Consider the following 15,299-nt stretch of genomic DNA (forward strand, 5'->3'; position numbering starts at 1 on the left):
AAAGACAGATTCAAGTCAAGATTTCGCCGATTTAGGAGTATTTTAGATCAAAAGTTACTTAGGTTCGCTAGGAAGGTTCACTACAACAGAGCCTTTCTGAGAAGTCTACTGCTTTAAGATGGCGGTTGTTTACTAACCCCGCCGAGTCTGTCATTTCGCATCTAGTTCTATATGCATATGATATCTAGTGTAGCATCAAGTGGGCGTAGATTGTAGGCTGTCGGCTGCAGTCAGGAAATATTTGAGCCACCTAGCCTAGCATCGCGTTTGCAACAGCGTCACAACACTCTTCCTTCCTTCCCACTCCCGCTCTTCTTTCTCCGTGTCTCTGACTTTTCTCGCGTCATTCAACCAACGTAGTAACGCATAGTAACTAGAGGGGTGCGAAATTTCCGATTCTTAGATTATTTGCGATTCGGCTGTGGAAGATTCGAGAACGATTCACAAACATCCAAATTCCGATTATTGAAATATGTCAAGTAAAGCGGAAGTAAAACACACTCAGCGCGCCGCGCGGTCTTCGGGACACAATAAGGAACGGAGCGAGAGTAGCTAAACATTATGCTTGTCATTACCCAGCCCCTTGGGTAATGCCAATGCTCAACTCATGCCGCGAGATAAAAAAACAACAACATACCTGACTGCTGCCGACAGCTGCTACAAAGTACGTCCACATAATGGTACCGTAGATATATTTATATAGGACTAGATGCAAAATAGACTCGGTGGCGTTAGCAGCACATGTACAGAAAGCTAGATGCGGGCGTTAGTAAACGGCCGCCATCTTAAAGCAGTAGACTTCCCTGCAAGGCTGTTGTAGTGAACCTCCCAAGCGAACCTAATTAACTTTTTATCTAAAATAGGGTTAAGTTAGGGTAAAATATTGACTTGAATCTATCTTTAAAATAGTTTTAAAACTTTCACATGTCGAAAGTAGACAAAAGGGAAATTATGGAATAACGGGGGCAATTTTAACAACTTTAACGGTTGATTCACAACATTAAATTAATTGAATGTAGTTTAAAGCTGCTGCTGATTATTTATTGTTTTTAACTGTTAACTTGATACTGTAATAATATATATAATAGTCTTTTATTTAAGCCTGCGAGGCTTTTTAAAAAAAAAAAAAAATTACAGTTTTTGTAACTAATGTACAAAACCTTAAAAGCAGCAAATAGCGGGGTGGGGGGTGGTGGGGTTGAGTGTCATCAATAATCGATTTATATTCGAATCGTAGCCTCTGAATCGTAATCGTAATCGTTAGGTGGCCAAAGATTCCCACCTATAATAGTAACGCACATTGTCTCCTTGCCGAAATGGTGGCAAATTCCGAACGGAGAATAAAAACGTAATGCACAAAATATTTTGAACGTATGGCGTACACATTTAAAAATCACTGCTCACTTTACAGGTACTTGACAGGTATGTATATCGGACAAGAGGTACCCCAGGAGTAATGCGGTTCTTTCCTTCCCCAAAGCCAAAAATAAACTGGATTTCAATGGATTGCACAGTCTAAATAACTCCCAGCTAAAGGTTTTCAAAATAAGCAGGCAAACATAGGTGTTCTCTTAAAGTGCCTGTGACACGAAAAAGCATGTTTATTTCATAATACACGCGGTATTTTATGCCCCTGAATGATATGGGCCGCTTGGATGTGTGTGGAAGCGATCGCTATTTTTATTTAGTTTTTTTAATCCCGCGCCATGAAAATGAGTGACTTCCGGCTGCGGTCTTGCATTGAGGAGGAGGGCGCTGTGACGTGTACTAGAGGTTAGATTTTGTGCCCGAACCCGACCCGGCCCACAATTTAAGCATTCACGTTCGGGTCAGGTCGGGTCGGGCCGCCATGCCGGACTAATAAATTATTTTAAAAAAAAAAAAAAAAAAAATGGAGAGCATGCTCTCTGTATTGTGCTTTTGCTTGTGCGTGTGCACGAACGCCGTGGCGCCGGCCGCTTTTTCTTCTTGTCCTCCCGCTGCACGGCCGAGGCGCCGCCCTCTCCTTGTCAGAGAGGCGCGTCCATGTGAGAACAATATCCCACACACTCAGAAATATGTTTAACAAACTTTCCCAGCGTTATTTCGTTGTGTGAATGCTTTGATAATTCTAAAAAAAAAAATGTAGATTATTTAAACATTAAGAAAACTTGCGTTTTTTTCTGCCAACTCGAAGAAATGAAAATAAATTGCTGCTGCTGCGTTTTTTCCGCGTCACTCAAAAAATAAATAAATAAATAAATAAAATGGAGAGCATGCTCTCTGTATTGCGCTTTTGCTTGTGCGTGTGCACGAACGCCGTGGCGCCGGCCGCTTTTTCTTCTTGTCCTCCCGCTGCACGGCCGAGGCGCCGCCCTCTCCTGTTCCCTCTCCTTGTCAGAGAGGCGCGTCCATGTGAGAACAATATCCCACACACTCAGAAATATGTTTAACAAACTTTCCCAGCGTTATTTCGTTGTGTGAATGCTTTGATAATTCTAAAAAAAATATGTAGATTATTTAAACATTAAGAAAACTTGCGTTTTTTTCTGCCAACTCGAAGAAATGAAAATAAATTGCTGCTGCTGCGTTTTTTCCGCGTCACTCAAAAAAAAAAAAAAAAAAAAAAAATCGGGTTTTTCGGGCTCGGGCCTGCAAATCTAGTTAAGTGATCGAGCTCGGGCCGGGTCGGGCCTCAATACCAGCGGGCCGTGTCGGGTCGGGCTGAATTTTTTAGGCCCGAACTAGGCTCTAACGTGTACGGTAGAAGACGTCCTCTTCACGCTACAGTGTACTGTTGTGCATGAGGAAGAAGGATTTAGCTGATTTTGCGGATTAATACGTTTATTTTTCGCATCACGCCAGCCAAACGGCTGCAGAAAAATCATTCTGTATGAGGGAGAGGCGTATGCGCCTTTTTGGAGTTTCAAAAGGTTCCCATTCACCGTGGATATTTACTGTGGGACCATTGGACTTACGAGGAAGTGAGTAAACATCTTGTTTTGTATTATGTCAAATACGAATACAGCGATACAAAGTAAACACTACAAACTTTCTTTAAATGAAGGACTACTTACGTTTGATCATTGATAGGCATGTAAAAAGCTCTCCTAATGCTCATTAGCAGCAGCACGTTAACTGCACAACAACTCCAGCCACCCTCTTCCGGGGAACAAACTGTAAATTGCTCTCCGCCAGGCGGTTTGCCGATCCGCGATGACAATCGACAACCGGGTCGTCATGTCAAATAATCCAGGATAGTTATGTGTGATTTTCCGCTTCGAAGACTTTGAAACATCACTCGGTTCGGGTTAGCATGTCGGCTAGCTGTCACGCCTTCTGGTTTGTTTACATTCTCCGAAGCCGGGGAAGGGAAATGACAAATGTCCGATTTAGGTGTCATAAAATATTGTTCGGGAGGTGCGACAGTAAAGGTGAAGTCGACAGTTTTGACCATTATGGAGTAATTTTGCCATGTCGTCCTGAATAAATAAAATAAAACATGTTGCCTAGCTCTCATGCCTCCTATTCTCTTTCCTCCGTCTTCGAAGCCGGTGCAGGGAAATGACAAAAGCCAGACTAACTCCGGTGGCATAAAATAGCGTTCGACAGGTTTAAGAAGTCGGCAGTTTTGACCATTATGCAGTAATTTACGCCCTGTCGTACTGAATAAATTCATTTTTAATATTTCATATTCCATTTAGAACAAGACTGTTATTTGTCATGACCCTACAATTTATTTAGCAATTGGGGAAAAATACTTAGATAAAAAATATAGCCTGTAAAAATATTGGAGTAGAAAGATAAAAACAATGATGACATTTTGCTGCTCCGTCGCATTTTCTTCATTCTGTTTCTTCCTCCTCCATTGGGCTGAATTCTAAATCAGCTGAAATCGTTACTTTGCCGATGTCAGCACCCAGATGGCGGCGCCAGAGCGCCATAATGACAGGAGTAGCTAAACGGCAGATTAAAAAAACGTATTTCTCGTCATCTGCGCTTTGCTAAATTTTTGTATGTAGTCGAATCGTCTCAAAATATGATTTTAATTCACATCATAATGCTATTTAACATTTTTTTGTGATGTCACAGGCACTTTAACTGCAGTATTATTTTGTATCAATTATCGGACGTCATTCATTAAAGATGAAAACAGGATGTGATGGCGTCGCCCCGAACTTGGCAGATATAAAACGCCATCGAAGAGTTTTTCGAAACCAATTATAATCAAATGAAAGAGGAAATGTGCTTGTCGTCTTCTAAAATGTGTTTTTCTCAGCTCTAACAATGATCAGAGCATGTCATTTGGTCAAAAAGATTAAAAGGACTAGAGTCCTTAGCCTACCGTAAGCGTCTCGGAAGGTAGCATCCACATCGGCGGGAATCCCACCCCAGTCGCTCATTGCTCTCGGGTACGGAGACTCAAGGCGGTTGCGTCGCGGGCTATAGCGCCAGTATCCGCCCGAGCCGAACAAGTAGGTGTTGAAGTCCGGGTCGCGACCCCAGCGCAGCGCCGCCTTCACGCCCGTTGCCGGCAGGCCCAGCGCCTGGACAGACTCGGGCCCTCGCACCCGCATCTCGGTGTCGAACACCCAGTAACTGTTACCTGACGGCCAAAGTTAACACAATTTTAGGAACAGCTTGATCATGTAGAAGCCAACTTATTAACAACAATTTTGGCTTGAGTCCTGTTTTTGTGGCTGAATTTATTTTTTTGTACTGGCATTCTTTTTTGGTTTGACCTTTTTTATTTGTTAATTTTCTGAAATTGTCTTATTTTGATGCATGTAACATCAGCACTTACACTGCCTCTGGTGGCAACAGTGAATATGACAAAACTCATGACCAAATTGGGTATGAAATATAATGCAAAAATCATATAAAATAGTCATTTATATTGATGGCTAATGAGTTGCTTACTTGTTAGGACAAAGAACTGTGCGCTTATGTTGATGTGAAGAGCTGAGGTTCCTCATGCTGAGCTGCCGTAAGCAAGGCATTTTATAGATTAAGCCTCAATGCTTATTTGTGCTCTAATATGTTATTTTGCAAAAATGTCTTGTTTGAGAATTTATAAAAAACAATCAAGGTTTTAGAATTGTTAAATATTATTGTAGGAGTTATACTATCATTCTGGTGGAAATATGCTAATTAGCGATTAACACGAGGCTAGTGCTAGTCGCGAATGGCTAATCGCTATGCTAACAGATACTGTTAATGATTTCAATATGTGTCATTGAGAATATGTTAAAAGCAGTATAAAAATGCAAATACTTTGGGTCTTTGGTTTACGATGTCCTCTACGTTTGACGTTTGGGCTTTACGACGCTAGTTTCTCATCTGCCATGCATAGTGCTTGTCTGTGTTTGTGCTCTGGGAGTAACTTTGCCTTTGTCGCCCCCCTATTTTTCACATGATGGCCCCAAAGAACAAAGCTGGGTCTTCTAGGTTCAGCCAAAAGAATAGCAATTCCCATGGAAACGAAGCTTAACATTATAAAATCAGAGAGACACCAACGCCCATCATTAAGGATATGCTGCATTGACCGAAGTTAAACCGTCTGCGCGAAAACAAACAAAGTTTTATGTTCACACAGGCTTTAAGTTGCCAACAATCAAAGACAACTTCCAGTTCACCATCCATCTATTAACTACCGCTTGATCCAGGGTTGGGTTGCTGGGGCAGCAGCATTAGCAGGGAAGCGCAGACTTCCCTCTCACCAGCTACTTCAACCAACTGCTCCGGTGGATCCCCAGGCGTTCCCAGGCCAGCCGAGAGACAGTCTTTCCAGCGTGTCCTGGGTCTTCCCTGTGGGCCTCCCGCCAGGAGGATATGCATGGAAAACCTCTCCAGGGAGGGGTCCAGGTGGCATCCGAACCAGATACCCAAGCCACCTCAGCTGGCTCCTCTCAACACAGCGGAGAAGCGGCTCGAGACCGAGTCCCTCCCGGATGACCGAGCTTCTCATCTTATCTCTAAGGTAGAGAGAGCCCGGACATCCTGCGGAGAAAACTCATTTCGGTCGCTTGTATTCGGGATCTTGTTCTTTCGGTCACGACCCGAAGTGACCAAAGATGAGGGTAGGAACAGATTGACTGGTAGATTGAGAGCTTCCCCTTTTGGCTCAGCTCCTTCTTCACCACAACGGACTGGTGCAGGTCCGCATCACTGCAGACACTACACCAATCTGCCTGTTGATATCCCTCTCCCTTCTGCTCTCACTCTTGAACAAGACCCCCCTAGATACTTACCCTAATGGTCTCGGATTTGGAGGTGCTGATCTTTATCCCAACCGCTTCACACTCGGCTGTGAACCGCTCCAGTGGGAGTTGGCGATCACAGCTGGAAGTCAATAGCACCACATCATCTGCAAAAAGCAGAGATGCAATGCTGAGGCCACCAAACTGGACTCCCTCAACGCTTCGGCTGAACCTAAATTCTGTCCATAAAAGTTATGAACAAAATTGGCGACAAAGAGCAACCTTGGCGGAGTACAACCCTCGCTGGGAACAAATTGGACTTACTTACTACGGACCAAACTCTGACACCCCTCGTACAGGGACCGAAAAGCCATTAACAAGGGGCTCGGTACCCCGTACTCCCTAAGCACCCCCCCACAGGAATCCCAAAGGGACACAGTCTAACCTTCTAACCTAACCTTCTCCAAATCCACAAAACACATGTAGATTGGTTGGGCGATCTCCCATGCACCCTTGAGGACCCTGCCGAGATTGTAGAGCTGGTCCACTGTTCCACGGCCGGGATGTGAAACCACACTGCTCCTCCTGAATCCGAGATTCGACTTCCCGACAGACCCTCCTCTCCAGCACTCCTGAATAGACTTTACTGGGGAGGCTCAGGAGTGTGACCCCTCTATAGTTAGAACACACCCTCCGGTCCCCCATCTTAAAAAATTTCCAGGTCACGTAACCTAAAAATAAGGACAGTAATGTAACGAATCAGGTTGCAATATGGTTATTGTTGGAATGTTGATGTAAAATGCTGTGTTGCCTGGGCTGTCCGCAAACGCTGTTCACAGTAGTTGCGTTCTGTGCTTTCGTTGCAAATAAAAATACTGAAAAACCTCTCTCTCTCTCCATCCACCTCTAAGCAAATATGGTCAGTAAAAGCATCTTACATTTTAAAAAGTTTTAACATATTTTAGTTTTTCATACAGAGTGTGTTGACATAAATTTCGACTTTAACGGTAACTTTAACGTAAGGTCCAGTGGGATTGGGGTGGTCTGCATGTCGGAGATTGGGGTAGTCTGCATGTCGGATAGACCTTGAAAGAAGCAAATGTTGCCGGCCTCGTCTTCAAATGCGGCATCCACGTTGTCGGGGATCCCTCGCCAGTGGCGCGAGGCCAACGCCGGATAGCCGCTCTCCAGACGCCCGTCGCGGATGCGCCACACATACCCCGATTTGAAAAAGAAAAGCTCGCCGCGGATGACAGACGCCGCATCAAAGTCCGTCAGGCACGCATCGGGCTGAACGAGATGAGACAAAGCATCAGTCGGTTTCTTAGCACAATTATCTGCGTCATGCTTACATGCAAGAGAATCTCATTGGTCTCTTTACGGGGAGGCAGCGGAGGGGGTGTGGGAGATGGCGGCTCGGGACGCCGCCCGTACAGGAACTGGATCCCACGTCGGTCGTCGTGACTCAGCTCAAGCGGGTACGAGAAGGAGTAGTAGGCGGACATGATTGCCCCGGGTTCATCCGAGTGAAGCAGGCCCAGGACGTGGCCGAACTCATGAGCCGCCACCTGGAGAAGGTCCGTGCCTAAGTGATGGGGGTGGGAGTTTCATATTTCATAAAAGAACTGTGGAGCTAAATACATGTATGAATTAAAATGTTAATAAAAACAAAATTCGCTCCTCCCAGTCAAAATGGATCCCAGGTCACTTCCTGTTCAGTACCCAAAATCAACATGGTGACTTAGAAATCCCCTAAAGTGACCCAAATGCCACAAATTCAATATGAAGTGACCCAAAGTCAACAGGAAATTAGCTAAAATGTCCATAAATTAACCAACTGGCTGCTATGGATGGTCATAGGGTGGCATCAATGGCAAAGGGTGGCAGAGAATGAACGAATGTTCGTTTGCTGCCATCCCTCCCACTTCAGCAGGATTGGCCGTCTATTAGTGATAAACTCATTTCAATTTACACCAGAAGGATGAAATTAGCTTGTTGTTCTATTTTTCAGCTGTATTGTTTCTGGTCTTCATAAGGCAGCCAAGTTTACAAATATTTCTTAACAAAGTGACAAACGCAGTATGTCTACGCTTGGCTACAGCTTATTTTTTAGCATGCTTGTCGGCCTGACCCATGTGGTTCCCGAGTGTCCAGGCCTCGTCGTAGTCAAAGTGAACATCTCCTTGGCGATGAGTCTTGGGGAAGAAAGCGTGAGCCAGGATCCCGCCTGGGCCGTCGAACGGGAGGCTGTCTCCGTGCCAGTACCTGCGGGTTGGCAAAACAAAATGAAACAAATGCAAGAAAAAAGATTACAAGAAAAAAGCCCAAGTATTCTGGAAAACAATGTCTTTGTCAGACGACCACGTACATGCTCGCAGTCATCAGTCCTTTGATCGTCTATATAGCACCATAAAAAATAACTATTTGACATAGAATGCTGGCGTCAACATTACTCGATAGCATGAATGCAATACAAATACATACACAAAATACAGTAGTATCTCGACATATGATCGCTTCGACACACAATCTTTTCGACATTCTACGTAAAATTTGACTCGCCATTTGTTTCTACATCCGACGACCCGAAATACGACGATTTATGAAGCACAGTGGATTTTCTTGTGAGAGAAATCAACATGGTTTCCAAGAATGTTAGACCAGGTGGCGAAAAATGGAAAAAGGTGAGGCCATATTGCCCAGCCCTGATCCCTCGTAATATTATTTTGAAGTAACGTTACTCTTACTTGAGTAAAAGTTTTGGCTACTCTACCCACCTTTGGGTTAAAAAACAAAAAGTGTTTTTAAGTAGTGTTGCACCAATACTGTTTCCATTACCCAGCTGTGTGGTATTGACCAATATGTTTAAAAAAAAAAATATATATATGAAAACATTTTTTCCCCCTTTTTTTCCCCTTATAGTACAAAATCACTACATACCTACTTGAATGTTAAATGGTTGCTATCAGGCTCGATCAGCCCAACAACCTTTGTGCCTAGCTGGTATCAGTAACAATAAATGAATGAACTTAAAAACACTTAAAATGCTCTTAAAGGGGAAAACTTTATTACTATTATTTTTAGTGTTTGTTCAAATGTTATCACTTTAGTACATTATTGAGCTCTTGTAATAATCATTTATGCTAGCAGAGGAGAAGTTCGCGAGCCTACTGTTTCCCATTTTCCCTCCGTCTAACAAAGTTAATATCATTCCAGATGCCCATGTTAATGTCAGTGTTGATAAAACTTCAAATCCTTGCTGGTACTACCGTTTATCCACCATTTGAAGTTTCAGCACATACATTGAAAATATACCTACTAAATGAACACAATCAACAACACTTAACAGAATAAAAAAAAGCTCTTTTTTGGTGGCGTTTGTAATCGATGGCCGTCTTGAGAAGGGCGACAACAGTTGGAAACTAAATTTTTCAGAGTACATGTTGTGCAGCATCAGTGCATTACTTCATAGTACTCGTCGATACCTATGCCTGCATTTTAGTGTCGTATTGGATCCCCCTCTATAATTATTATCGGTATCTGTGCAAAACTAGATTTTAAAAGCGATATTTATGGTCTTAGCTTGTCTAACCCTCATCACGGTCTCGACTCCCCAAAAGTGTCCCAAAAAGTCTTGTCTCAGGTAGTATAGTTTTGGGCGTATGACTTCTAAGGTCCACGACAAAACGGTCAGGAGGACTGTTAGGTTTTGTGTTGTTTTCTCCTAGTGTGACTTGTCCCTGTGATTGCCCATTGATTTCACCTGTTGTTCATGCTCCAAGTGTATCCTCAAAATTGCATCCTCCTGTGCTCACCTGTTCCTCGTTGTGTCGTTACCCCTTGTCTGTGTGTGTATATCAGCTCCCAGTTTCTTTTCACTCTTTGTTGCGTCATTGTCAGTAGCCACGTTTACATGCTGACTTTTATTCATACCGATTCAAATAATTCCGAATGGAAATTTCAGATCAGCTGTTTACATGTCACTTCATCTATTCCGATCCAGCGTTTACATGTGTCTGCCTTTATTCCGAAAGGACGTTTGACAACTGCCGTCTGACATGCGCAGATTAATCAAAACAAAGCGTCACGTTGCAAAACATGGAGATCGATCGTCAGATCAGCTGCTGTTTTAACTTTTCGAGTGGAAACAAAACTTCAGAATGACACACCATTCATTTAAAAAGTTGTGTGGGCTGGTGGAGGGATTCATGGATATAAACATTCCGTCGGACTCCAATTAGGTGCGCTGTGCGTGTGCTTGGAAGCCATGTTGCAAGTGACGTTACTTACGTCACCAAGTGATGTCACCACGTCAGTACGGAGCATGTGCAGAAAGAACGCAACCAGACTCCATTCCGCTTCCCTGTTTACATGATATAATTTTACTTCTAATCGGTTTGGGAAAAGGAATATTCCACCCCTGTGAAACGGAATGAAATTCCATTCGGTTTGGGCCTGTTCATTCCGAATGAGGTGTTTATATGGAACACATTTATTCGGTTTGAACATCTAAACCGATTGCAATTGGAATATTTGGCTCCATGTAAACGTGGCTAATGTCCATGTCCTGTTCTCGCCAGTTTTCTCCAAGCCCTCGTGTTCCCCTCAGTATGTTTTTGATACCCATCCTTTTGTTAGTAACCTGAGTTTTGTTTGCTGCTGTGTTTTTTTTGGGATCTCATCATTATTTGTTGGCACTTTGTTTTTTACTTGCCATAATTAAATCATTTTCGCACCGTCAATCTGCCTCGCCTCCTTTCCCTGCATTTGGGTCCACACTAGGCCTGAACGATAATGGAAAAAACTTGCTGCGATTTTTTGGGGGGTTTGCAATATTATATTGCGATATTAAAAAAATATGTATATATATTTTTTAAAGAAATTTTCACTAGATGACTTGAATAGCTGTTTGGAAAGACTATGGATGACTCACCATGACCACCGTTTTTCGCGGTTAATGGGGACCAGAACCCGCCGCGATAAGTGAAAAACCGCGAAGTCGCGCACCCCGCCCCACAAATTTTAATTTTTTTGGTGTGTGTGCTAAATGTATTTATTCAGATATAGCATTGGAAAGAGATACATATAAGACATGTTTTTTTCTCACTTTTTCCCCAAAGTATGATTTTAAAAAATGTGTGTATATACATATATATATTAATAAATGGTTTTAAGCACTTCAAATGTAATAATTATGATCAGTTTTAAACATAACTGTCCAACCAAATCATTTTTGAACAAGAATAAAGTACTGTAGTAGAAAAATGCTTGGCTTTATCAAATACTTCTGTTTATCTACCAGTGACATGTAGAAATTACAAACTCCTCATGATCACTTCTGGCATTTATTTTATGTCTCCAACGTCTCCACACACACATTCATTCCAAAGCGGCTTCCTTGCAGAAACTGTTTAACAAGTTAAACGATGATTGACACTTGCTGCGCTGTGATGTCTGCTGCTTTGGCAAGATCAAAGACAACCAGCATCGTTAACTTTAATAAGCAAGTGCTGCAGTGACTATGAGGTTCAAAAAGCTGGGAGAGGGAGGGTGTGAGGCTGTGCTCAGAGTAGAAAGCAAGGCGTATGTGGATTAAAAAAAATAAAAACTATCGCACGTCCTTGCGATGGGACTACCGCGCACGCGCACATCGCGATGGCGGTGTTTAAACGATATATCGTTCAGGCTTAGTCCACACACCACCTGCCTGCCCGTTACCTGATAGAGGACGACATTTCCCGTACCTGGTGAAGTCGATGCGGATGTCGGCTTTGCCCGCACGGACCTCTGTGAAGGTGAGTGGCGTCACGTCGCTCCAAATCTTCAGAGCTTCCCGAAACACGCGCCGCACCTTCTCCTCGCCCAGCTGCCAGGGGAAGCGTACAATCCTGACAAAAATAACGCAGCTTCGACTCAAACAATTTCTAAGTATCAGAAAACAAGATACATTTACTGTATTAAATGAAAATTGGAATAATAGGAGGAAAAAATACAGCATTTATGAATTAAGCTAAAATATAATTATAATGACAACAGCCAACCTGTAGGTGAGCTCATTCTTGTCCAGGCGTCCGCCATAGAGGACAAAGCGCCTGCGCCGGTGTCCCAGCGGGAGAAGACGTTGCTGCCGGCCGTCGGGGAAGTCGGGAACTCCGCAGCGTGGACGCCTGCCCGGCCTCCGGATACCATTGGACAGAGCGACATCTTTGAGGAGATTGTGGGCGTGAGGAAGTCTGACTGCTTTCACAGACACCTGCGAGGACATGTTCAAACTGCTTTTCATGTGTTTTCGAAGCAGGGAGGCGGTGTTAAAGAATTATCCTGGCGGATTTACAAGTCAAAGTTCACACGAGGAGAGCATTTGGTAATGAAACAATACATCTTTCACGCAAACAGCCTGTCAATCATCGGAACATGGCAATCATTCACAGGTGGCCCAGAGACACAAGCAAAAAATATTTCAACGCTGAAAGATTAGTCATAGGCATGTTTCATCAGGCCATACATATCTTATATAGCAGTACACATATTTATACATACTTAAGTGTACGACTATATGCCCCATATCAATCTGGACCTGGGAAAGATCTAATCGAGACCAGTTTCATAATATGGCTGCTGACTGGATGATGGATCTTCTCGTCACACTCGCGAAAGTTTCCCTTAAAAAAAAAAAAAAAAAATTGACATTCTTTGTTCCTCCTCTTTTAGTGATGAAAATAAGGTGTATTTCAGACAAAACTTGGTAAATTGACCTAACTACAAAAAATACTTTACATTCCGCCATAGTATTTAAGCAGATAGTCACTTTACCGTTTGACTTGCCATCAGAAGGTGACCAATCCACATGAAGCCGCAGGGTGACGCATTGGCTCGCGGAAGAGCAAAAACATTGTTTCCAATCAAGGAAAGCTTTTTTTCCCTCTTCTTTTAATGAGGAAATTAACTGGATTTCAGACAAAACTTCAGAAATGGAACTATCTACAAGAACCGCTTTGCACACCGATGTTGCATTGTTCCTAAGTCTGATCTTAAGCTCCCGCCTCTTTCTCCAAATTGGCTCGAACATGAGATTACCAGCGAAGTGGTTGGACAGTTGAGGTTTTCCAAGATGGTACTGCATGATGAATCAATGAATCAGGAAGTATCGTCTTGCTTGCAAGGCTGTGATTACTGAAATTTGTTGGTTCTCGTCTCAGTTCAAAAAAGAACAAAGCACCAAAATACAGCATTGCCCAGCCCTTCAGAACCTCTTTGGGTGTTTTTTCTTTGTTGCTGTCGTGCTGGCAGAGACTGGAGGCCCAAAGAGGAAGAATTAACATCCACAAATCAAACCCAGATGGTCGAAAAAGACTCATTTCCGTCCTGCATCTCTCAGCACCTGGTATGGCTTTGCATGTCGAGTTGATGATGGCTCCACAATAAATTTTCTTTTTCTGTTCATAAACATTCCATTCCCACTTGAATAATTGACTTTGTTTCCCGAGAAGCAATTGTTTTTTGTTTATAACTCATTTGCTAGCATGACTGTCAATCACGGCCAATGACTTAAAGATGCACGTGACTTTAAATGTTCTACATTTTTTTAACAACATTTGATGCCATTTTACCATGTTTGTTCAAAAATTTGTGTTAAAAGGGCCCAGAATGTCATTTTCTAAACCATTTTAGATGGTTATTTTCAGGCTCCTCTGCAAAAATTCTGCTTATCATCAATATGCAGCTGACTGGAGCTAATTTGCATACTAATACAAATCTAATAAATAAAAATCCTAGCATCTGCAGGATTTAAACGCGATTGCAATCAAATACAAAAACACTTGGATAACACACTTCAATCAACCAAGGGCGCATTTCCATTTCGACCTACATCGAATCTATCTTATGCATGAAACAGTTCAAAATACAGTGGTACCTCAAGATAGGAAATTCATTACAGAGTGGCTTTTGTATCATGATTTTTTCGTGTAATGAATCACATTTTATATCTAAATTGCCTAATTCATTCCAAGCTCTACTAAAACACCAAGTTAAATATTATAAGGATTGAGAAAAGAGCCAAATACATTGGAATCATTCAATATACCTAACCTAAAAAAAGTGAGGCTATGTCCAATCGCGAAAGTAATACCAACAGTAGGCTCATAAGAGCAGGTTCTAAAAGCGGTGTAATGTCCTCTACTTGGCTGCCTTTATTTGCAATTCTTTGTCACCTCCCTAGTGGGGCTAAAGTGTAACTACTTTGTTAGGTTCTAGCTCATTCTACAGACATTATCACATGACTACTCAAGGTCACAGCTGCTAAAAGACAAGCTAACTTCGGCAGCCATTTTTTGCTATTTCATCTCGCTGTTTGTGCCTTGACAAAGCATTGCTTGTAAGTCCTACTCTTCTTTTGTTTCATATGCAGTGGTACATTTACATACGAAGTTAATTCGTACCAGGACATTGTTTGGGAGTCGAAATTTGTAAATTTCGGTTGTAAATCGAGCAGGATTTTCATATGAGAATACATAAAAATTTATTTGTTGCACAGCCCAAAAACCTACACTCAATCCTTAATAAATACAGCTGGTGCTATTACAAATGGCAATTACACATAGCCAAACAAATAAATCATAAATAAAAATAGGAATAATAATATAATAATTCCTGTAATAATGTAAGGAATCGGGTCGTAATGAAGCGGACGTATTATGCGTGGTGTACCTGAACGCACCGCGTGGCTAACATGACAGACAGAAAGGTGGGGTAGAGATTTTACTTTCTCTTTTAATGTTTTGTTGTTGATGTCAACTGCGGCGGACAGTAGGCGTGTTGTGATGCACAAGTTCTGAAATAAATGATTAAAAACCTGACGAAGCTGGGAATTTCTTTGGAGATGTTACCACAATAACAATCGACATCTTATAAAGACTGGCGAATGGAGGAGGACCATCGAGATTGTAGCCATTCTTCATCCGTATTGTCGAGCCAGTTCATGGATGCCTACACATTTCTATCTTCAATTCAATGGTAAGCATCACCTTTTTCCTTTTTTCACCACCTGCACAAACTTTCTTGTATCCCGTGTTGATTTCTCCGGCACGGAGAAAATCCGACGTGCGTCTGTCTTGCGGC

At 42.5% G+C, this 15,299-nt stretch overlaps 1 protein-coding gene across 1 annotated transcript in view; it reads right to left on the bottom strand.

The window, feature by feature from the left end:
- mmp11a (matrix metallopeptidase 11a) overlaps positions 1 to 15,299 on the bottom strand; it is a 30,315-nt gene that overhangs the window by 3,005 nt on the left and 12,011 nt on the right. The window contains exons 2-7 of the mRNA XM_057832071.1: positions 12,221 to 12,432; positions 11,924 to 12,067; positions 8,311 to 8,444; positions 7,532 to 7,764; positions 7,265 to 7,469; positions 4,325 to 4,585 (exon numbers count right to left, since the gene is read on the bottom strand). Coding sequence (XP_057688054.1) covers positions 4,325 to 4,585; positions 7,265 to 7,469; positions 7,532 to 7,764; positions 8,311 to 8,444; positions 11,924 to 12,067; positions 12,221 to 12,432 — 1,189 coding nt within the window. The remainder of the gene's footprint in view (positions 1 to 4,324; positions 4,586 to 7,264; positions 7,470 to 7,531; positions 7,765 to 8,310; positions 8,445 to 11,923; positions 12,068 to 12,220; positions 12,433 to 15,299) is intronic.

The sequence above is a fragment of the Corythoichthys intestinalis genome, chromosome 3 (genome assembly GCF_030265065.1).
Source record: "Corythoichthys intestinalis isolate RoL2023-P3 chromosome 3, ASM3026506v1, whole genome shotgun sequence".
NCBI classification, from domain to species: Eukaryota; Metazoa; Chordata; class Actinopteri; order Syngnathiformes; family Syngnathidae; genus Corythoichthys; species Corythoichthys intestinalis.